This window comes from Halyomorpha halys, unplaced genomic scaffold, assembly GCF_000696795.3.
Source record: "Halyomorpha halys isolate HHAL.00 unplaced genomic scaffold, Hhal_1.1 Scaffold1156.1, whole genome shotgun sequence".
In the NCBI taxonomy this organism is placed as follows: domain Eukaryota; kingdom Metazoa; phylum Arthropoda; class Insecta; order Hemiptera; family Pentatomidae; genus Halyomorpha; species Halyomorpha halys.
In genome coordinates, this window is record NW_027105369.1 from 191527 (window position 1) to 216502 (window position 24976).

Here is a 24976-nt window from a genome sequence, read left to right on the forward strand (position 1 = left end):
AGAGACTCTGGAAAGGATATTACCACGGGTATTGGATGTACGACATCCCCATCGTTGATGTTTGGCATTATAGTCTCCTCCAGCAATGAAGCGCGATCCGAAGGATCGGAATAAAGAGTCAAGGTGATTGTAGGAAAGGGAGTTACCAGGGGGACAGTATACAGCTGATAATGTTAAGTGGAAAGGACGAGTTGAAATTATGAAAAAAAAATAATAAAAAAAAAAAATAAATAAAAACTCATGGCTGAAACAAATAAAACAAATAAAAACTGAAGCCATTTATCTCAAGATATGTTCCACTTTTATCAATTTTTAAATTTCTTATAGCTTCGTTAATTTTTTTTGCTTCACATAACTCACAATTGCTTGCTAAACCTTTTAAGTTCTAGAAATTATTGTACAATAATTAAAATTTAGTTATAGTGAATTAATGTAGTAATTTTTAAAGTTATGCGATAACTTTAACGTCGTAAGTCGACAATAATTTTAATTTTCTCTCTTATTTAATTTCTTTCTCAACTATTACGAAGGATGCCTCAACAACGTCAAACACAAAAAAATTTGGATACGATTTTAGGAATGTAGTTCAAATTTGAGGGAACGCAGAGATTCGAGAAACATTTTTCGTTTCCGAGCTAAAAAAAGGCCGGTTTTTGTAGCACAATTTTTTTTAATGCTTTCACGTCAAAACATTTTCAAAAAATCTACTTTTTTTTTACTTTTTGTTATTGTCATTAAGCACACTTACTGTCTGTTTAGGAATGAAACAAATCGTAAAATCATCCGAGAAAAAGGATCAAATCATAAAATAAATCAACAAGTTGACCGGATAGACTTAGCAAATAGTAAACTATACAAGATGGTGACGAGCCAGAGAAGACAGCAATAAATAAACTTTGTCAGGACCAACTTCCGGTAGACATTCGCGTGTCCGAGAGTGTTTAAGTGATACGAGACAATTTCTCATTGCTTAGCTTGGATGGATTTCGTCCACGAACTCTTGTCATGTATACTTTCTTTTCGTGTCAAAATTGTAAGTCTTAAATTAAATAATTGCACGGGTTTTTTGTTTTTATAAGTTATAAATCAGGTATATATATTTATAACAAAAGGTAATAATGATAGAATGAAGTTATTTTCACTGGAGAGTGATGAAGAGATCTAATATTCGAAAAATTAGTGCCAGCAACATTTTACAAGTAAAACTTTTACAATAATACAAATAAAATAAATGTTGATCGACCTAAATTATAATCAGAAATAGATTTTATGATATGAAAATTAAGATTTTTTTTTGATTACTTATAATCAAAGAACAAAGAAAGAAGTCCAAAAGATTAAAAAAAAACAGAAAATATTTTTTTTTTACTGTTTAAATTTGTTTCGTCCCTTTCCTTTTTCTATTTCTTTGATTTTTATGAAATTTTATTTAATTTTTCTTCATGATTATGATTTAATTTATTCAATAATTGTAATAATGTCATTTATTGCGTTTTGATCTTAGTATAAAATATTGTTTGTGCTTTTACAATTCAAATGAAGATAGTTGCTAGAGTAAGGTCTTTGCAAATATGACTCAATCATTTCCTCATAGTGTTCATTTTTTCCCCCTCATCTATCGGATGATTGAATGTCCTTGAAATGTGCAATCGAGTCAGGATGTGTGTAAATAAAACAGAGTAATGTATTTTTAAAATTGCCTTGGTCTTTAAAAGGGTTTGAGTAAAAAGGGTATTAATACAAATTAGGTTTTCTTTTTTGCACACGACTAATGTAATTCTAACATTGTTGTTGATCCCATATTGGTCAATTTGATTACCTTTAATTTTAGAAAATATTAGTATAAAACAATAACAAATGACAATTAGGCTTCCTTTTCTGTTAGCAATTCTTCACCTAAAAAATAAATAAAACATCATCTTTAGGGAAATTCTCAATCAGGATGAGACAAAACTAAAACGATGCAACATGCAGCTCTTTCTTTTCGCTTGGAGAAGAAGAGTTTCACTTTCATTTCATCTCACCATTACAATTCTCCCGTGGAACCGTGCAATTCTTCTCCTGAACGTGCTTATTATTTATAACAAAGGTTTCAAATATTTTTCTGTTTCTTCTATAAAATTGTTATTTATAATTCTTTTAAAAAGTGTATGCATTTTGTATTATCAACATTTTTAGATGAAATTAAGTGGAGTGTTCAAGTCTCCATTGACATCCCGCGTTTTTCCGGGAGTTCATAGAATTTTGAAATGAAACTGGTTAAGGCTTAAGTTGAGTTTTTGGTATTGAATTTTTTTTTTTTTTTTTTTAAAGCACGTTATGATAGATTTATTTATTGATAGATATTACAATCTGCCACACAGTTGTGGGCAATAGGTAATATTGATGAATGATCTCATACATACTAAAATAAAAAAAAATAAATAAGTAAAAAAAAAAATAATATAAAATAAAAAACTCTCTTAAAATATATACAAACAAAAGAATAGACAAGTGAACATAATCAGACTATCTGTATGAAAAATAAATAAATAAAATAACATAATGATAAAATAATATATACAATATTTACAGAATCGACCTGGGGATCCCTGAGCCCACTTTATCCCCCACAACTGAATTAAACTTTGTAATCACTTCTAGTTCTTCTCTAGCGCACAGGACTTCCAATGAAATGAGGTATTTTCAATACTAGGTTCTCTGAGATAATATGATTTAAATCCAATAGATATAAATTTACCTAAACCTTCTCCAAACAAAAATGCTTCGGTCTCCATGCCCATTTTGCAACCAAGCTGCAAAATGTTTTAAGATAATATATAAACATGGGCGTACCCACAGGTGGGTAGAAGGAGGTATCTGCGCCCCCTAGGAGTGAAAAACTTATTAATTTAATGAAAAAAAAAATTTTCCTTGCAAATACTAATTGTAATAACTAATAAAGCACACTGATAATTATATATAATGTTCTTAATATTTCGGTTTCATTCTCCTCTTCCGTGCTCAAATGTCAACCAGATAGACTATGGCTTGTTCCCCCTCCCCCTAGTTTTGATCCTGTATACACCCTTGAGTAAAAACATTAATCAAGTCAAATATTTTTATCGAAATTCAACTTCTTTCAGTACAAGCTACGCGACATTTCATTTTAATTATTTCTTATATTAAGAATTCCAAAGTCTCCAACTACAGTTGTTATTCTGAATCTAGCATGAGCAGTAAAGGAGCCAGAAACGTTGTTTGGATGAAGCTTAGATATATAATTTTAATATTTTTTTTGAAGATTTAAAATTTTTAAAAAAAATTGTATTTTACAATTTTGGATAATATGTGATGGTATATATCATGATGGTCATCTATTTCAATAAGAATAAATTTATTTGCACCTTGATTCATTATTTTCAATTTTTTTTCCAAAAACAAAAAATGTCTGTCGGTCGTACGGTGTCCCCAGCTTTCCCCTGAAACTTTATAAAAGATTTTTGTGATTTGGCACTATACCTACAGGTCACTCGACGATGATCATTGAGGGAAAATCTTCAGTGCTGAGGTGTGACTTTCCTTACAAAAAACAAATTTTGGTTTATTATTTTCAATAATCAACTTCTTTAATCGACTGAGAAAAACAAAAAACTAAGAATGAAGAAGATGGTCAGGGGTGCGGTCAAAAGAGAACAAAAATAGTTAACAACTTGCCGTTCTTGCTGACGTTTCGCCCCACTTGGTAGAGCTCATCAGGGCTGTTCAAATTTAGATCTATCGAGACTTGAAGTGAAAGTCTACGGTTTGATTTTGAAATTATACGTTCAATAATATATATATATATAACAAAAAACAAATACTCCTATAAATTTTGAGATTTTATTTTTCAAGATACATAGAATCCAAAAAAACACCAATATCTTATTACTTTTTGTTTAGTGATATAATAAAATAATTAATTAAAATTTTAAACTGCTGTGTATTGATTTACAACGCTTTTTACTAACATAATTTTAAACAAAAATGAAGATTGTTGAGTAACCTCGTATGATACAAGAGAAAACAAATTGAGTTGTATATTTCAAAATAAAATCAGGTTAGTTGTAGATTTTTTTTAGAAATCGCATATCTGAATTATTTCTCAAGGATAGACAAAGTTCAAAGAAGATCGTGTCTAAAAGTCATGTACGTTATGGATTTTTTAAAGGAGGAGAGAGAGAGTTTTGGTGACTGTACATCGGATATCCTCATGTAATCTGCTACCCCTAGGGATAAAAGTGTTGTATCAATGTATACAAAAACACAAAATAGAAAAAAGTAAAGGAAAGGATGTTGTTAAATAGTTTAGTAAAGGTTGCGACTACCTTCATTTCAGAGTAGATTTATGTGTTTTAATAGATATACAAACTAATTTTTTTTTAAACCATCAAACTTAAATTATTATGCAAGAAATTCTTAGTTCATTAATGTTCGTCGATTCATCATAATACAGCAACAATATGAAAAATATATTTCTTATATTGCTTAAAAATAAAATATCAAATCGAAAATGAAAAAAAAAATAATAACAAAAAGGTTGTTTGATTACTACCAAGATGTAAAGATGTTATATATTACACAATTGTAAAAATTCTCTCACGACTGATTAGGGTCTGTATTTGTCTGTACTTTAATATGATAATTCCTGGAGGACCTTCAGCTCGTGAATCCATTAAAAGATACAAAAAGGTGTGGAGATCCTTGACACAGAGGCGGATGAGAATTTGCTCCATTGAGGATGAAACGCAGGATGAAAATAAGAAGATTCGGTGAGAATGTTCTCCTGGCCGACAAAGACCTAGAACTGTCGGACAATGTTGGGAACTGGAAGCTCAATGGAGGTGAGGCCCTGTCAGGGACAAATACTGACGTAACCTGCCTCGAGCAGTTCTCCAGCTTTGGCCAATGTTCTTGACAACGGTGACATAACGCCTGTAAGCAATTATTATTGGTGTTATCGGTAATGAACCCAATCAAACATTATTATAAAAGATTATCCAGCTGGTCTACCCCAGCCACCGACGCCTAGTTTCTCAGAACAATGGAGGAGAATAGAGCAATCTTAAGTGATAATAGGAATAAAAATTGATGATACGTTTGAACCTACTGCTTTTTGATTTAAGTTTATTTCATGAATTTCTTTTTTATTTATCTTTGATGTACATTAACGTGAAAAGAAACAAAAGCCGAAACTATGGGGTTTGGGAAGCTCAGTAATTTTGTTTTAAGGATGACGCATTATACGGGAGATATACAATAACCAGTTGATAATTTGGAGTTATTAATATCTTAGAAACGTATATTATTCTAATTAATAATATTATATACAGCCGATGATCGAAAATCTGACAATCGATATTGTAGTACGAGAGCCCAAAAGGAGAAAAAAGGCAGTTATCTCACTCCAATTTTTTATTACTTTGATGAAAACTACGTATAATTAATAGTCACAACTGATGACTCTGCCAATAATAGGTAGGGGGAATAAAAAATGGCGGCCGTTTCAAAACCTTAAAAATTTTCGATCATCGGCTGTACATAATATTATTAATTAAAATTATATACGTTTCTAAGATATTAATAACTCCAAATTAACAACTGGTTATTGGATATCACCCATATTGTGCGTTATGCCTTTTTTCTTCTCGGCTCTTGTACTATCGTGTTTTTGGAGTGCACATTTAAATTTAAACTTAGCCGTTAGCCACCAGTAACTAGAGATGTCGCCGCCACTTCTGTGATGGCGCTGCACTCGAGTTCACTACACTGCTCACAAGTGACAAGTTGTTTCTGATGCATCGTCTATGTTTATAAGAGTTCATTGATCCCTGTATTGATTACTTCTTATTTTTAATAAGCCGTGGAGCAGTGGTAAAGAACCGGTGCGTGCCAAAATCTCAACTAAAACACCAATCAGTGATTTAATGCCGAGTTATACAAACGATATGTCTGAAAATTCAGTGCAAAACATTGCAGCATGCGCAATTTTCAGTTCTTCAAAGGTGCTTTAAGAGAAAATATTGTGATGAATACTTTTAAAGTTATCATAACATTTTTTAATGTCTTTAAAAGATTTGTTAAAACATGTATAAATGCTTTTATAAATTTGTATTTTACAGTATCAAATCCAAAATATACTGATAAAGCAAATCGAAAAGATTTCAAAGAACTTATTCACACTCGAATAATAGAACTTTAATATTTATAATCTCAAACTAGAGTTAATTATTGATTTCAAAATTTGGCAGATATTTTGATTATTCATAGCAAGGTGAGGATAAATTTCAATCTATTGGCATTTCTTAAACAATACTAGCATATATAATTATTAATTAATAATTAAGCATATATAATTAATAATTAAGCACAAACGCGTGGATACATCAGTAGTGCTTGCTCCGAGTTTCCTGCGACTTGTGTCAAAAAAACGACGCACAAGCAGATAGGCCATTGAATCGATGTAAACCTGTTCTAGCTAATCCAATTATCCTACCATACACTTGTTTTTTTGGCTCTTGCCGTCGTTTGGCAATTGTGTGGACCCGCATTACATTCCGGAGACACCGGGACATGTTGAGGCGTTGAAGGTTGAAGTTCAGACAGACCTCTATACCTTGCTCTCTTGCTTATCTACTGATTAGCAATCTGGTACAAACTTTTAGGCAATGGGAAATACGTCTGTATTTTATTATTTCTAGGTTTTTTTATAAACTAATAACTAAGGTGGGGTTAGGTTAAAAATTAAAACATAAGTGAATAAAATATATAAAAATGAACCAAAAGAAATTCCATGTGTAGGTATGTGAAAGTAAAAATGTTATTACTTACTAAATACTTTAAAGAACCTCCTATAAAGTTTTAAATATTTCAAAACTCCAGGTTTGCCTTACACACTTTTGTATTCAACGGCTCAATTTTCCCCTATGAACTTCTAAACTTCGGTTATGACCGACATTTACAAGACCTTCCTATATAATCTAAAGTTTTTATTTTGATGTATTCAATGTTTTTAAACACTAAAAATGTAGTTTTTAAGACTATCGAGCCGATTCTTAGTCAGTCTAATAGGTCAGAAAAATCATTAACATTATCCCTTTTTTTTTTTTAATTAGTTCAAAAAAATTCAAAAAACAACTATATATCAAAAAGGTCTTGAAAATTATTAACAGCCCGAAACATAGACTAAAAAAAGAATTGAAAAATGAACTATACATTGAAGTAAATGTAATATAATTATGAACAATTTACACCCTTTGCGAATAATTATAGAAATAATCCAATGCAGAATCACCAAATAAATATTAATATTAACAGTCTTGCACTGTTTTGTTTGTATGGGAATGACAGCTATGTTTACTATTTCTAATAATTTATTGAGATAAAGATTTATTTTTAATTATACCCCGCAGTAAAGTAAATTTAGTGCGACTTAGTGTGCCAAATAATAATTTTAGCAGACCATCATCTTAGCTTTTCATCAACTGATGTATAGAGAGATTTAAGATGAAGGGCCCAGGACAGCTCTCAAGAGGAAGGCGCCTTTTGATGAGTATATTTGGCATCTTGTAGAGTATTTTAGAAAATGAAACGTCCTCGTAAGACCTAAAGTTAGCGCCGCTTCACAATGCCAGAAGATTAATAGACTATATTTTTGTAAGAAGAACGATGTTTTTGAATCAAATCCATAAAAAATATAACAATTTAGACAGACATCTATTGAGTGGTATAAATAAATGTTTTAAAATATCTTCACCTGGGATGACCTTTTCGAAACCTAATCACGGACGAAAACAGAGGTGTCAATAAATGGATGTTGTAGTAAAAAAAATCTTTCCATACCATAATAGTCAGTAGGTAACATAGATTATTCCTCAAACCGACCATCCAAATCTATTTTTAATTGTGATAAATATTTGTCATACCTATTTCTGAAATTCTCAAATATTTCCCATGTTTCAACTATATTATTTTGAATGACATTCAAGATCTTATCTCGATATTTATTTTTTATCTTCTGCTGTATAAAAATAATATTTTAAAATCAATACAAGTAAGATTATAGTTTAAAAATAAAAAAAAAATTGTCCTATCAAAACTATTTATAACAATAATGTTTTGAAAGGATCTTCAAGTTTCCCATCTAAAAAGATAATTTAAACAACATTATATCTGTATTATATAATGTAAATTATAGTAATAGCAAGAGGAATTTTCACGGGGACAGGAGTGCTTCACGTGAGAGCCTCGCATAAATCACATCTGGTTAATTTTTTTTTAACAAATTACAAAATAATATAAAATTCTATAATTAAACATACCGATATGAAATATTTAGAATAAATACGTAACAGGACGGGAAATGTTTTCACAAAATCATGTATTGATAAATGAAGGCGAAGAAATATACAACTTTTACAACGTTTAAACGATTGTTTATCACTTGTTTCCAATCATTTCAACTATTCCACGTTTCCAACAGTCATAAAATATTCTTGAGCGATGTCTCATAAAGCAATCTTGAGCGATTTCCATGACATCTGACTCTCTGACTGAAGTTGAAACACTTGAGTGGCCTAAGATGTGTAAATTTTGCTGCGAAGCAAACAAAACGAAAGATAACCGTTTCATTCAGCCGGCTGACGCGATGCCACACTGAATCATCAGGCTCCTTTTAAATTTTTTTTTCATCGCCTTTGAAGTATTCTAAACTACTTTATGTATGACTGCTAAGACAGAAAGACTCTAGAACACCCCTCATTATCACTAACGAAACTAACAATGTCATATTCAAACTCTCCAAGAAGCGCAAGATGGGAGGAGTTATCCAAAAGTTTACCAACATATTGAAACCGACGTGAGAGAATCTAAATTTGGTGGGGAAGTAATTTACTTCCATAACCTAAATAAGTATTTATTAAAACGAAATATTCACTAAGTTCGTTTAAATAAATGTCTATTTATATTCTCATCAAAGACCCTACTAATGCAGTGTGAAGTAATGTAGGAAGGTAAACTGTAGAGTAGAACAGAAGGTGTGGAATCTGATCGAAGAATCGACTCCTGTGAATGAATCACACTCTTTTATGATTCACATAGTTTTACGATATAGAATTGTAAAACTCAAAAAATAATTAATTTGTTAATTTATACCAAATGTATAATGAAACTTATCGTAGTGGTACTAATGACTGTACCGACAAGCAATAACAATACAAAACACTCCATCAACTAGTGGCTTCAGAAGAAAATTCCAAAAGAAGCTTCTCGAACGGGTATATAATAGAAAATACACCAAATTATGACGAATAACAGATTAATGCAGGAAAGGTCAGTAATAATGATATCTGTCGAAAAATATTGTTTCTTAACTTCCTATTGTATAACCAACAACGAATTTCTCTGAGCTTTTAAGTATTAATTTTATCTGCATTCTTTTAGATTTGCATTAAATTCTTCAGGAGAGTAGGCATTGATAGTATAGATTACATAAGGATGGCAACTTGGAAGAGTCCTATACAACAGTAAAAAGATAAAAGTTTAAAAAAGGTAAAAAGTTTTTATAAATAATTACCTAATAAATAAACATCAGGAATCACTTACATATGACCACTATAGTGATTTTCAGTATGATCCTTCAGTTGATTCCAATTTTAAATTTTTTGTATCTCAAAATTATTGATAATAAATTGACGATAATTATATATTTTAAATAAATTTATTTAGACACTAATTCATGGAAAAGAAAAATTTATAATTTCGTACAAGCTACAGGCATGCTAGACTAAGGAAAGTCGTTTGGCATCATGATTCACTTAGAGTCGCTCGATTTTCAATTTAGGTGATGTTTTATTGTTAAGGAAAACAAGTTGGCATTATTTTATTTTTATTGTTTCCATTTATTTAAAAAAATAAATTAAATCTGTACAACTACAACCAACCCATGAAGGGTCAGGAGTACAGTACATAGTAAGGAAGTACTGTTACTAGACCAACGGTGCAAGGAGGTGATTTGGTTAGAATTTTTAATTAACTAAAGATGCCCACTTTATGAGGCTGGGTGGACCCCAGAGGGCTCATGAACCCATAGGGCTAACTCACGCTACAGTGAAACAAAATAATTATTTCTAATAGCCGGATTTGAACCCGATTCCTTGGAGTTAGCAGCACTTTAATATTATTAACTTAGTTTAATTTCTTTGTAATGCACTGAAAATGAGAACAACTAGTACATAAGTGTTTATAGCCTTTACTGGAAAAGATATTGTGGGGGAAAAAAGCTGAAAGTGAATGTAACTAAACGGGTTTATTTTATTTATTGCAGAAAATAAGTAATTACTTTAATCATTTAGAATTTTTTAAGATGAAATAAAAACTAATTAGGAATTTTAATGTATTTTTTTATTATTTTTAGGGATTTTATTTATTAATATTTCTTTATAAAACTAGTTTGCGGAATAAATTTTTTTTTAAAGCCTGGAAAATTATAAGGTTTGGGAATCAGTTGTTTTTTCCACAAAAAAATCTTTTTTTAATAATGAAGAGGTCATAAAGTCAAAGGAATCAATCCAAGAATCATTCAAAAGGAACGAATGATTCAAACAGATTCAGCACAAGGAGTGTATTGTTTATTGTATAACATTTTTCGGCGAGGGTTGATCGCATAGTACTTGTAATATTTAATGGGGTGTCTCCATTTTCATAAATGCAATATTTTTTAGTTATTTGTTCTATAAATCTATAAAGTATTGATCATTCAATTAAAATTGTACTCACCTTAATTATTGACTGCAGATAAGGGTCTTCCATAAGTGATTTTAGAAAAAGCAGATCTGTTTCTTTGGCTTCCGTTTTCTTTTCCAGCTCAGGCATGTTGTCCCGGATGTGTTCGATCGCCTCTGAAACAATCATTTATCAATCATTAATTAAAGTATTATTACTATTTTAAAAACTATCATCCGAATTAATACAAGGAATGGTCAGAGTACTGAAAATTTGTATTCTTAATTACGTTAGCATCAAACAATTTATTGTATTGTATTAATGTATATTAATAACACAAACAATTTATTGTTTTATTTATTATCTTGTTGTTTTTATATTTTTGATATATTCAATTATTTGTTATATTGGGGAATTCGAGAGAGTGAATTTGTCGATCAAATGAAATAAATATTGTGAAATGGTAGGGAAAGAATAAAAAAAGGAATAAGTTGAAAAACTTGTATTTGGTGTGTAGAATGGTATTAATTGTAAAAGAAAACTATAGGAAAAAAGAATGTTTTCTTTCTATTGTATTATATCATATAAAAATATGTAATTTATATATGTCCGATCACGGATTAATTAGTATGCTGTGTAATGTGGCAACCCGATGTATTTGGGCAGCATGAATGAATTTTTTCATTTCATTTCTCTCTATCTTAGCATCAAATAATTTGAATTATCTAATTATGTTTTTATAAACAATATATACCAAATGGTAACAAATTAAAATGGTTTGAAGTAATAAAAATGGCACTTTTTGCAAATTATAATAAGTCCTCTTTTATTATTCTGGCCAAGTAATTAAATTTCTTGTATTATATAATAAACAAATCGGATCACACTCGTACTTTAGAAATTTATTGAAGCTTAAATAATTCAAATTAAACAGAGTAATAATTACTCAAAGGCAGGTTACATAACTGATTGGATCAATAAAGTGAAAATTTAAGTGGAATCGTAAAGTCAATATTATATAATAAAAAGTAGGAATTCCTTGATTCCGAGATAATAATTAACATAAACATAAATAAAACCTTTCATAGTAAAAAAGACAAGTCATTCAACAATTTAAATTATTTTAGCAATGATGCATAAGAAACCGAAGTAAAGGTTATTTTACACAACTTTTTTTTTTTTTAATCGCGATTGTACTGGAATGTAAATTAAGGCCGTGGCCAGTGCAGCTACATGGTGACAGTAAACCTGACGTCATTTGTAATAATAATAACAAACTGCCCAATTACCGTTACTCTTGATTAGATTAAAACGTTGGGAACTAATAGTTCGCTCTCATAAGGGCATTCATTATTGTTAATGAAGGTTAAAAGATCAGACATTAAGCTTTCAAACAGTTCTATTTAAGTTGAAATTGGATAAGATTAAGTAGAGTTATGAAAGATTATATGAACAATGGTCACTAGAAGAAAAAAAATCCTTCAAACGAATCAAGCTGAAAATTTTTTAATTTTTAATTCTTTCATAAATGGTATTTAAATGTGTCAAATGCCGCAATAAACGAATAATTTTTTGCTTGTTCATAATAATTTGTTTTGTCCTACTTCACTGAAATCTTCATTATGCTTTATTAATTAGTAGTGAATAAAAAATAAATTAATGGAATCAGAAATATGTTTTTCAAATACTTCAGAAAGAGACATATCGATTGACGAATTTGGAAAAAATTTAAAATATGTGATTGATATAGCCAACGGAAATCCCTGACGAATAACACTTCATACTTTCAAGTAAAATTTCTTCTATTTTTAGAAAGATTTGGTAATAATCCAATAAATAAATCAAAACTAATCAACAATAAGTTAAAATTTAATAGCAAAGAATTAGACAAAATACAATTTATCATAAAATCACAACTAGGATCGGACTAAGTCCGAATTATGTTCGTATCAATCATTTCTGAAGGAAGCGAAATGTTTCGCTTTCCATTTCATCTTCTCCCACTTCCTCCTTCCCCTCAGGGATTAGCATCGAACCATGCATTACTTTTCCTGAAACGTAACATGAATTCATACTTGACTCTTTTTTTGATACTCTTCTTTAATTTTACATGATTTTTGAGAGGCGTGTATAACATTACGATGTTTGTTACAACATTCCTTTAAATAGCTTGTGTGTTTCTCACCTTCGAATGATGTGAGGTATCCGTCCAAGCCGACATAAAGTTTTAAATTTCGGAAAGATAAACGCAAAGTAATAAATCGGGGATGTAAATTATTATAAGGGGCTCCGAGAGGGACGGTAATTAATGTTCTCAGGCGGGCAAATTATTCTTGTGAAAATTATTACATCACATTTTTTTTTTTTTACAAAATTAGAGGCGGACTTCTCCTTGTTCTGCAACACACCTAACTTAATTAATATGGAATTAAAATTTGTTGAACAAGAATGTTTAACTAAAGGTGGAAAGTCTGAAAATTGGAAAATAATTCAGTATTCTTCGAAAGTCAAAGCTTGAAAAGGTTTTACAATATTTGACAACCCGGAAACTTTCTAATCGTAATTGCTGACCTTTTTTTCCGTTTTCCGTGAAAACTTATTTAAGATAAAAAATACTTAAGCTAACTTGAGTTAAAATTAAATATACTTCTTAAATGTTAGTTAGCCATGGTATATTTACATTATCAGCCTCAATACTACTAGAAGGAACCAGGGATTTCTTTACATAATGGTGGAAACCAAATAGTATATGTTTGGAAAGAACTTGTTAAAATAATGATTTTTATTTTAACCCAAAATAAAGATTTCAGAAATTTATATAAGTTTCAGTAATAACTTTAATTCAATTTTTAAAAAATGATTTTGCACCAACTTTGGCATACTTAAAACTGGCAACTGAACACTAGAGGATTCAAGGAAAAATAAACACCTGAGCCATCTGATGTTCTTTTACGCATAGTACACTTGGATTTATATTATTGGATTTGGTCTCTTGTACAAAGTTCTAACAAAAATGCCAAGTCTTCTACACCAATACAAGGATTGTATAAAAAAAAAAGGTTTGTCACAAAGAATTTTAGAAAAAAAAACACGTTTGAGAATTTTCTTCTACATAGCAATAAACGGACTGATATGAGCTAAAAAGTGTGCAATATATTTCGAGCAGACACGGATGACAAGAAAAGAATCATAGTTGCCAAGAAGGTGACCATAAAGCATAGAATTCATGGAGACGCCTGGGCCCCTGCCAATTGTGTGGCGTATTTGAGTTCAATGTCTGGCCGATGAGTGAATGTATTTACAAGAGCGTTATTCATGGCTGGATATTGATGGGTTTGTACTGAGTAACATTCATCAAAACTTATTCCTCATTTCCCCTGATTCATGATGTCAACACTAGGGCGCAAATGATTTCGTGACGGGTTTAAACAGGTGCAGCTTTCAAAACAGACCATGCATCAATTCTATATCCCGGATTATTCCTTGTAGAACTAATATTAGGAATCAAAGTAAGGATTATTTTGAAATTCAATTCGTCCTTTTTTTTTTTACTACTTCAGTTTGGCTAATACCTGAATTTTTGAAACACTAACTAAACAGCACTGTATATATCCTATTTCAGGAGGTAAAACGTGAAACATATGAACATAATTACTGACATATCCACAATGCAGTAAATTATCATAATGATAAATTTAAATAAATGCCATGAATATTTGCTGTTCCAGTCCTATAAACCAAAAATAATGTTTATTAACCACGGTGTATCACTTCTGCTGTCCCATTTTGGTCGAAAGAATGACAGCAAAACAACTCAACAACTACTAAGAGGACAAAAATTCAAGCAGCTGTCGAGGCAATTATCTAGGCTATTGTGGACATCTACTAACTTACAGACTTGAAATTCAGGAGAAAGCGTAAAATACGAAAATCAAAACTACACAATCCTCCTAGTCATACAGTAATAGTAACCAATATTCCACATTAAGTACAATAGAATTTCATTAATCCACCCCTATATAGACATTTATTGTGCCAGATTACAAAATATTCCCGATTAGTGGAGGTTTATTTAAGAAAAACTACTATTTATGGTTAATCTAATATCATATTAATTATAATAATATATATCTCAAATTATATAATTATATAAAATAATCGAAAATCAAAACTATATAATCCTTTAATTTAAAATATTAAGAAAATAATCATGTTTCGTATTAAGTACATTAAGAGGTCATTAATATGGCCCTATATAGACATTTTTAGCGACGGATTAACGAAATTTTCGGATTAGTGGAGGTATATTTAAAATGCCAATAAATTAACTTGAATTCAAGTGAAGTCAAATGATTACCGATGAAAACAATTTACAAGTTATTTTCTTATCAATTAAAGTTAGCAATAAAACAACAAAGCGCCTTTCTAATTTATTTAATCAAACCACACTTTCAGAATAATTTCGTCCATGGTAGCCTTACAATATTAGCCTTAATCGAGCAATATTTAAAAAGCGACTGAAATTGAAAAACGGCATGAGACCCTCCACTCCCGCCTTTTTTTAAATTTTTTTTTCTGACATAGAAAGAAATTAAGAAACAAATTAATTATATACAAATAAAGAAATGGATGTATATATGCCGGCAAATATGAATCTTGGTTTGTGACATTATAAGATAAACTGCCGGGTCCGCTGAAGGCGGTGCCATCGATGATGGCATGAGTCGCCATTAGCGTACTCCCGCCTTTTTTTTTTTTTTTTTTTTTTTTTACTCCCGCCTTCGTAGTAGCCTTACTTATCTGACTTCTCAAACAGACAATTATAGCGAGTAGATTGGCCGATGTACGACATGTCACAATCTCACAAGAGGAGATTATAACACTAAAAGAAAAGGCCATCCTTCCCCGCCGGACCCGCCCCCTAAGACTCTCGGGGAGCGACGGTCCTATATCACTTTTGAAATATTTTAAAACGGGAAGAGGAGATTAAGATAGTTAAATCAAGCAATATTTAAAAATCGCCTGAAATTGAAAAACGGCGTGAACTTTTATACTTTCTCTTATGAACCAATTATAAATAGTATGTTCTACTTCAATGAGATGTCATTACACATGAAGAATAATTTAATATGGTATTTCTTATATTTATACTTTATTATATCGCGTATTATTGTCATTGTTCCATTTAAAATTTTACTCATAAAAGAAATGAGCCAAAATAAACTTTTTTTTCTGACGACTTAAAATTTCACACATTTATCTTACGTTAATGTCACATGTTTTTCCTATGAGTTTCCATCGGGTATTTTCATAAATTGTCTATTTTAACTTTGATTTGGCTGCTACGATATTTTCATAAAAATTGGATGAAATCTTCTTGGAGATTCAAGGTAGATTTTGAAAATGGTGAAAATAGTTGAGAATTCTTGAATTACAGTAGAAAAATTCGGATTTGTAAGGAAACAACGTTTAAGAAAATTTCTTTAAAAAATCATATCTCGACTACGTTTACAGTAAATTACCCCCTCATTACTGAAATTTCCTCTCGAAGCACCTTTTATATTTGACTGGAGAAGTTTGTCGGGGGGTGGGGTCAGCAAAGAACAACATAAATAAACAAAACCATATTTATTAATTTTATGCCGACGTTTCATTTTATATTTGACCAATGAATTTACTAACTAATTAGCATTTAACATCCATGCCTATTTGCAGTTGCTAATTAAAGTGGTTTTAAATTTATTTTCACTTAAATACGATGTTGGGTCTGCTTTACTTAGATTCTTTTTTGAGAACCATTCACACTGGTCAGATTGCCAAAAATGAACAATATCTTCTCTCACTTTCATGTCACAAAGAGCACAGAGGACATTAGCTTCAATTAACATATACAAATTTCTCTTTTAACATAAAAATTTATCAAATATCAGTTTTATATTTATTAGACTGCCAAAACGTTAAATAAATACTAAATTATTTCAGATTTAAAATATTTTACCCAAAAATTGTATAATGAAAAATAAAATAATTTAATGATCGCTGATTGACCATGTGTAATATATAAAATTAAGATGGTCCGTTTGCGGTCAAAAGGACTTGAATATTAATCAAATTATAGTACTCTTTGTGGACCAACATTTCCCTCCGCTTAGCAGGGATTTCTGCAAGACCTTAAGAAAATTGATTCTTTGAGAAGAAACCTTTACAATCTTTCTTTCATAAAATAATTTAACTGAGAAATATAGAACGTTCTTTTTTTTTTTTTTTTTTTTTTCCTGGTAATATATTTTATAATTAACTAGGGTTGGTCCTAAAAAGCCATATTTTGATTCAGGCTGAGGAACAACCTATATAATGATGGATTTTGATTCAAAGGCAAATTCTATAGTAGCTTAAGAAATAAAAATATAGTTTAATTATTAAAAAATGATAGCAATAATAATTGACCGAAAGCCATACTAATCACAGGTAGTAAATGTAATTTATACGGTATTGCTTATAATTTCAGTTGAAGTAATTATTATGCATGACTATTTTTTTAAAAATTAGATTGTGTTACTTTTTAAGACCGTGTCGAATTATACTATTTACATAAGAACTACCTAAATGAACGATAACATCCAAATAACTATCTATTTCTTAGTTTTTATATCTAACCTACCTCCACTCTTGGAACTCCACCAAGCGAAGCGCACAGGTAACATCGGGGTCGTTATCATTAACACTCGTCGTGCGGCAAAAAATATATCGTACCGTTGTAGGTTACAGGGAACTCGGATTGAATACCATCACTATCCGAACAAAATATCTTACACAAACTATCAAGGGTTGGGTATATGTCCACTAAACGACTAAAAGTGGTGCACTAAACTAAACTGTAAAAAAAAAAAAAATTAAAAACAAACATCAGTTTAAAGAAGGTCCTTTCAGGTCGAAAGTTCTAGCAAACTAAGTCTCTAAAAATAAATAGTAAAAGTTACAACCCTGCACCTTTCACTGCCTCAGAATTGATTGCGGATTGAAAGGTAGTAATCAAGAAGCACTTATTGAAGGGAATACCTGAGTGAAATTTGTCATACAATTTGTCAAAACGTTAAGTGGAAAATTGTTTTAGAGAAGATTTATGGTTTAATTTTACGGTTGCTTACCTGGCCATGGTGAGGGTAAACAGGTAAAATTGGTGCTGTGACCACTTAATGAAGGGTTTTGAGGGCTGTTAACATTACGTAAGGTGTTGAATATTATTACAAGGTTTGGCCCACACCGGGGTATACTTATAGGAAACATTTAGGAATATAAACTTGTTGACGTCAATGCTTCAGTAATATCCTATAGTTTTTAAAAGTATATTTAGTACTTAAACGTTAAAATTAGCAAAACACTTACGAAAAGTCAAGGCAATAAATATAATTTCCAATAAAAAAATAATTTAACTACTTATCATTATTAGATTTTCTTTCTAAAATTAATACAATTTTTACACTCCTGTTTAATTAAAAATGAAACTAGCAGTTCAGTCCATAGATTCTGAAATACAAGGACCAATCAGCTACATGGTATCAGGTAACGCCAACTCCTAGCACTGACAACATTACCAAAATAAGAAAAGGAAAAAGAAAATTTTGGAGATGCTATTTTTGGTGATGCTAGGTCGAAAAATATTAGGCAAGAGTCCGAGGGTTCTTGCAGCTGCACACCAAGAGCCGAAGAAAAAATAATATCCATCATTTTTTTTTTATACTACCGTATGCCGCCGTGCATGGTATTTAATGGTTATTATACACCTATCGATTTATTTGAGTTTTTTTGTGTAGAATAAGGCCAAAAGATTGTTGATCGTATTAAATAAGTTTAAATCTTAAATAAGTGTTATAAAAAATTACAAGAACAAAAATTCCTATAAAGCAGACCAAAACAACATTGGTCCAAAAAAATAAAGTTGGATTCGTCTTTAGCGTTTTTAAAAACCCTTAAAAATCAATAATTAGAAATTTGCATGGTTAATGTTTGGACTTAAGATTTTCCTACCTATGTCACGCGTTCAAGAATAAATTCATAACTTCCCACAATGTATTTCAAAGCCAACATAACTAGGTACAAATGTTAAAAAACTGAATTCCTATCTTCCAACTCATTTCAATAGCTTCTAAATTTTACCTTTTACAAGAGAGAAAAAAGTATTTCAAAAAAAAGAAAAAAAATTTAAAGGTTTTATTTTATATATACAGATTCACTTCTGTTTAATAGGGTACGTTTTAAACCATAACCATTTCATGTAGCTTAGATGGTCCAAATCACTTCCAAAGTATACTCTAAATTATTTTTTCATTATTACGAAAATCATTATTCTTACGTATTTAAGGATTTTTTCAGGTGCGAAAAACAGATATCAATAAAAAAATATTTTACCTAGATCAGTCATACTAAATTATTTCAGTACTGTGCGCTTATTATGATATAAGTAGGATTTCATCAATTGGTTTGTTATTTATTTATATATATATTATACAACTCGGCTTTAAAATATTATTAACAGTTGTGAATACAATAAATAAAGTAAAAAATTCAATTTACATTCAAGAATTTTTTTGAAAGCAAGCCTGCCTGCAGATTTGTTCTTAGCGTCCTCAAAAATCCTTGAATACGAATTTTCATTAAATACAGAAAAATATTTTACTTGTCCCACTTTGCAATGCCTTTCGGTCTGAATTGTTTGACTAATGTACACAAAACATAGGTTTCAGCCAAATATTGTCTCAGCGAATAGTCGATCAAAAACCACAACAAAGGTGTAAGTATTTACTTTTTTTTATTCAAAGAACATACAATTAATTATAAATATTTGAAATAAATAGTAGGAAATTTTAAAAAATTTAAAATACAGCATTTTAACATTTAACCACCAATCATCATTTTTATTTTGTCAATTTAATCTTTATTCTGTAAATTCGCAAATCTTTTTTTTGTATACCTTAAGTGAATTATTTTAAATGTCTAACAACCAACTTGGCTTGAAAAAAAAGAATTATTCCTGTGTTCCGCCTTACCATCTTCCTTGTGCTTTCAAGAGAATCCTGATTGGGATCGACAGAAAATTACTTATGGATTGTTGGTAAGACACCTGATAAGATAACATTTATCAATCTTTTCAGAAGCTAAATCCCACTATTAATTTATTTTTTTATTAGAAATTTCATACAAATATTTAATGCTATTTGCGCCCTTCTCATAAGTAGCAGGCGCCAATAACAAAAGATAATTTAAATAGTGAGAAACTCCTTTCTTATTTTAGAACTCTCTTGGCTTGAGTACTGGAAATAAATATTCAAATACTAAAGATGGTCCAACAATAGAAAAACAACTGCTAATAGAATAATATGATTACACGAAACAATTATTTTCTTAAAAATTTAAATCTCACAGCTTACAATTTTTATATTTCTTGTAATATTTCATTTAAATGAAGATTTATATTTATCATTCAATTGAAATTATTGTATCATTCCATTAATATAAATCACGTAAAAACCTCTAAGAAATATTAAGATTTAACGCATAACTTAAAGATGTATTTCTAATATGTAATCTTCTTTGGTAAAAATTATGAACTATGGAAAACGTCTAAAATAATAAATAAATAAATAATCTATATAACAAGATTTTTCGCGGATGGAACGAAATAGTTTAAACAAATATAATTTCCAACATACACAAGTACGAGTATTTGTAAAATGTATCGAAAACATGTAAAATGTGTTTCAGAAGAAATCGATTCGAAAATTTACTTGAGAAGAATTCAATAATATTTTAGCCTTATGATCAACCCAGAATGAAGCAATATGTTATTACTTTAACACCAGTGGGCTGAAAAAGGTTCATTTTATTCGGTTTTTATTCTTATCCTCCTTTTTTTATATAATAAAAAATAAATACAAACATTAACATGTGCATCACAATCATGTAGCATCTTAAGGTAAATATACCGGTTCTACTTAAGGCGGTTTCTAAGAATCTATAGCACTTCTAAAGTGTGCACTGTAACAATATATTATATGAGTGGAGGTCGGGACTCATGTAGCGGTGCATTGTGTTGGCCACTTTAGCTGTTGTCAAAACAGAGACATGTAGATCAAACATTTTATAGTTCAATACGTGCCGTCCTGTACAGAATGTCAGAGGTTAATGGACTTGCTATGGATATAAAGCACAAGAGGAGCCTATCATTCAGCGGAAGAAATAACCAATCGACACACACAGGGTCATTAAAATGGATTAGTTCCGGACTGTTGTAGGAAGGTTTATTGACGGAGTGGATTGTCAACGAACAAATGAAGTCACCTTACCTCATCTGAAATCGTTACTAGAGAGACACAACTAGCTAACAATACAATGCAAAAGATTTTTTTTTTCTTAATTATGTTGTTAAAGCCCAAAAGTCCAATTTTTTTATTTATTTACATTTTACTAGGTCAATTGGTTTTTATTTTTTTGTTAAATATAAGTTAATTCCTTCTTTTTTTTTTTTTAACAAGTCATTTTTTGTAATCAAAATTAAATTGGAATTTATTACGTAAATAAGGAGGTTTGTTGTGGTACGAGTAGAAACACGTAGAAGTAGTCGGCAGTCGGTAGTCAGAATTATGAGGACCTACTGGCACACTACTTATTTCAGGATCCTCACCCACCCAATTTTCAACCGAACTTCATCATCAACATCTGGATGACGCCGGATGTTGGGGAGGAGATATTATCCTTAAGAAGTTATCGAAATATGCATGTCGACCTATCCCCCTCCCCCTGGTCACCTGTGAGTGACTATTTTCTTTTTCTTCTCTTTCATCGAGCTTCATTTTTTTTTTTTTTTTTTTTTTTCCTTTTTTTCCAACTAAAGTACTATTTTTTTGTAATAAGATAAGCAATTATGTTGTTTTTAAGTTTAATTCATAATCTGTAAATAAGTATGTATGTTCTTATAATAATCTTTTTTTTTTTTTTTTTGTTTCCTTATATTTTTTCTCACCAACTAAAGTACTTTTTTTTGTATAAAGAAAATTCTTTTAGTTTGTATATATATATCCGAATATTTTTTTTTCATTTCACAATTAACTCTTTTATTTTTGTAACAACAGGAAACGATTCATTTTTTTGCTTTATTGTTCTTAGTTTAATTTTATTAAATTGTAAATATCATTTGAAAAGTTTTTTTTTAAATTTTTTTCATTATTTTGTTTTTTGTTATATTCATTATAGGCCCTCCGTTTTATTTAACCCAAACTAGCGAAAATTCACTCTAGGGAAGACAATTGTTTTTCATTTGCGAAAAAACCCTTGGCCCAACACATGTTACAATTTTATTTTTAAACAATTGTCACTATATACCCAGGCCTAAACGTTGTTAGAACCCACTTTTAATGAAATTTATAAATTTTTCTCAATAAAACATTGCTTGTATTTAGCGTTCAGTTCAGAGTCGTGAATAATGCCAAGAGTTTCGATGGAAAATCTTCTAGACTGCTAATGTAGACATAAAAATTATAAGTCTATTATAAGGTTAACTTGAGTATAGTTAAAACATAAATTATTTTTTAAATTAACGAATATCTTCTAATTAATTTATATGCATAACAAAGACACGATACAAGTGATATACCACAATTTGACAGAACAAAAGTATCTATTTTACTTCATTTTTTTTTGTTTTAATGGTTTCCAATTAGTGGTTTCATGGGGTCAGCTAGTAGCTAAAGTTAGGTAACGTCTAGTCAAACTTAGTCAGCTGTTATGTAAACCATTTAACAGGGAAGGTGGCATAAATCTACTATCCTTCAAAGCAAAAGTGAAGCAAAAAAAAACAAAACAACCATGGTGCTTAATTTTACGTCGAGGTTAATAGGAATGCCATTGTAATCATAACTGAAACAAAAAGCAGCCAGTGATTGTATTGTGCTCTTCTACTCCTCTACCACGCCCCTGGTCCAGCATAAGCCCCGCCATTTTGGCTTCACTTTTCATGCTCTCCATCTCACTCCCTCAATTATACTGATTCCTCCAAGCCATTAACAACACTAGATAACTAATCACTAAACACTAATTAAACTTAATATATAGTATGTACTTCGTTTTTTTTGTATGTTTAATTATATAAGTGAAACTTCTTGAACTTGGATCAGATGAAAAGTGTAGCCCTTCCCCTTCTTCATAAACAAGTCCTATCAAATTGAAATTACTATTAGTGGTTCTCCTTGTGGTATAGATGTGGAATAAGGCAGGATTTCAAAATCTCGTACTCCTTGTGGCTTACAAAAAATTATTTCTTATACCTCAAATAATATTAGTTTTTTCAAAGAAATCTAAAATTGCACTCAGTAGTGCATCCTCCTGACGTTTATTACATTATTTTATTACACTAGGAGGTCCCGCATCCAACTCAGCCTACGCCGAGTTCAGTCAGGAATTTCATTTGTTGTTATCTGTCGTATGAATTTATTGAAATGTCCATGTAGCGTGTTGTGAAACCGTTTGTAATCATATGAATGTGGTATGTTACAGTCGGAATACGTAGGTCGGTGTGAATGGTCTCGTTTGAAACATGGAGTGGTGGTAGAGTTCGTAGCCAGTCTTAAAAATTGTGATTGAAAAGTTTGTATTTTCTGAATCTGTTTCTTTTTAGCAGGTCCATAAATTTGGCAGGCGTAAGTCCATATGGGTTTTAGTAAGTAATTGTATACGTTGTTAAGTTTCTGTCTGAGCCATAATTTAGAACGTCTGTGTAGTAAAGAATATAGTTGTCTCAGTCGGAAATTTGGCGTTTTACGTTTTGTCTTGACGTGTGGGTCCTATGTCAACCTTCTGTCATAGGTAAGTCCTAAATAAGTTACAGTGTCCGTTTGAGGTATAGGGTGATTGTCAATTATTTAAGCAGCAAAAGTTCCGGGATACATACAAACCATATATTTTAATTTATCGTTCCAAATACACATACATATATGTACATTGGTTTTTCACAAAGCTTTATTGACCAGCACTATTTTCTTTTGAGTATTCTCAATTTAGAAAATTTACAGACTACATTATTTATATGATACATAAGCTATCATAAAGACATGAGATACTTTTTAGAGTATGAATTAATGGAAATTGGTGATTAAAAAAGATGTTTCATTTAGTTAAGAGCAATTTATCTCAATCTAATTCCATTTTCTGATTCTGAAATAATAAAATCATTAGAAAATGACATAACCATAAGTTCCACTTCTAACATCTGAAAATATCAGGTGTATTTATTTATTTTTTTTAAGGTGAAAATCTTCTTCGGTCACCAACGCATTTTATTTATTTATCTTTTTTATTACCACTAAGAACCATTATTTCATGAATTATTTTTTTTAGAACCGAATAAAATTTCTATTCTGCAAGCATTATCCTGACATTTTAACATCCACAATGGGGCGACATTTGATCGACCTTTAAAGTGGACTGATTCACTCGACTAAATATGCAGACAAAAATTCTAGTTTCTTATTTTGCATTTAATAGTTTACTAGCTGACCCGGCAATGCTTGGATATTGCTATATTTAAGAATTTATATGGATTTAATAAGTCACAGTTGATAGTTTAATTTATATATTCTTGTATAATTTATTATTATGATTTAGTAACATAAATAGTTTTTGAACAACAACCCTCACTGTACTTCAATATTAGTACTACATTAAAATAACTGATACCGACTGACATATCAAAGAGTGGTAAAACATTTTTTAGAGCTCTCCAACAGTTATATTAACGTAGGGATTGGATAAAATAAAGTAGAGTTATAAACGATTATATGAACAATAGTTACTGGAAGAAAAAAAAATTCCTTCAAATAAATCAAGGTAAAAAACTCTAATGTTTAATTTTTTTGAAAAATGGCATTAAGAGATTTGAGACGACACTAAAAACGAACAAGATTTGTTTTTTCAAAAAAAAAAATTTTTTTGATCAACTTTACACCAAGTTATTGTTTTTATAAATATAACATAGCTTAAAAGGATCAGTGATATAATTTCCCTATTCCTCGGAAAGAGACAGATCGGTTGGTACAATAACTGTGAAAAAAACCTGAGCTATTGATCAAACGTATAATTTTGTTCATACCTTTTTTTCTACCTGAGAATTCGGAGATTTTAGTAGTTTTAAACTTTCCCACGGCGACACGGGTCATTTTGAAAAACAAAAAGCACGTAAATCGGT

The 24976-nt window shown here is 30.2% G+C and overlaps 1 protein-coding gene across 5 annotated transcripts in view; it reads right to left on the reverse strand.

Annotated features, from left to right (window-relative positions):
* vari (MAGUK p55 subfamily member vari) overlaps positions 1-24976 on the reverse strand; it is a 153941-nt gene that overhangs the window by 21079 nt on the left and 107886 nt on the right. For all 5 annotated transcript variants that reach the window (XM_014433081.3, XM_014433082.3, XM_014433080.3 and 2 more), the window contains exon 2: positions 10795-10916. In XM_014433081.3, coding sequence (XP_014288567.1) covers positions 10795-10916 — 122 coding nt within the window. The remainder of the gene's footprint in view (positions 1-10794; positions 10917-24976) is intronic.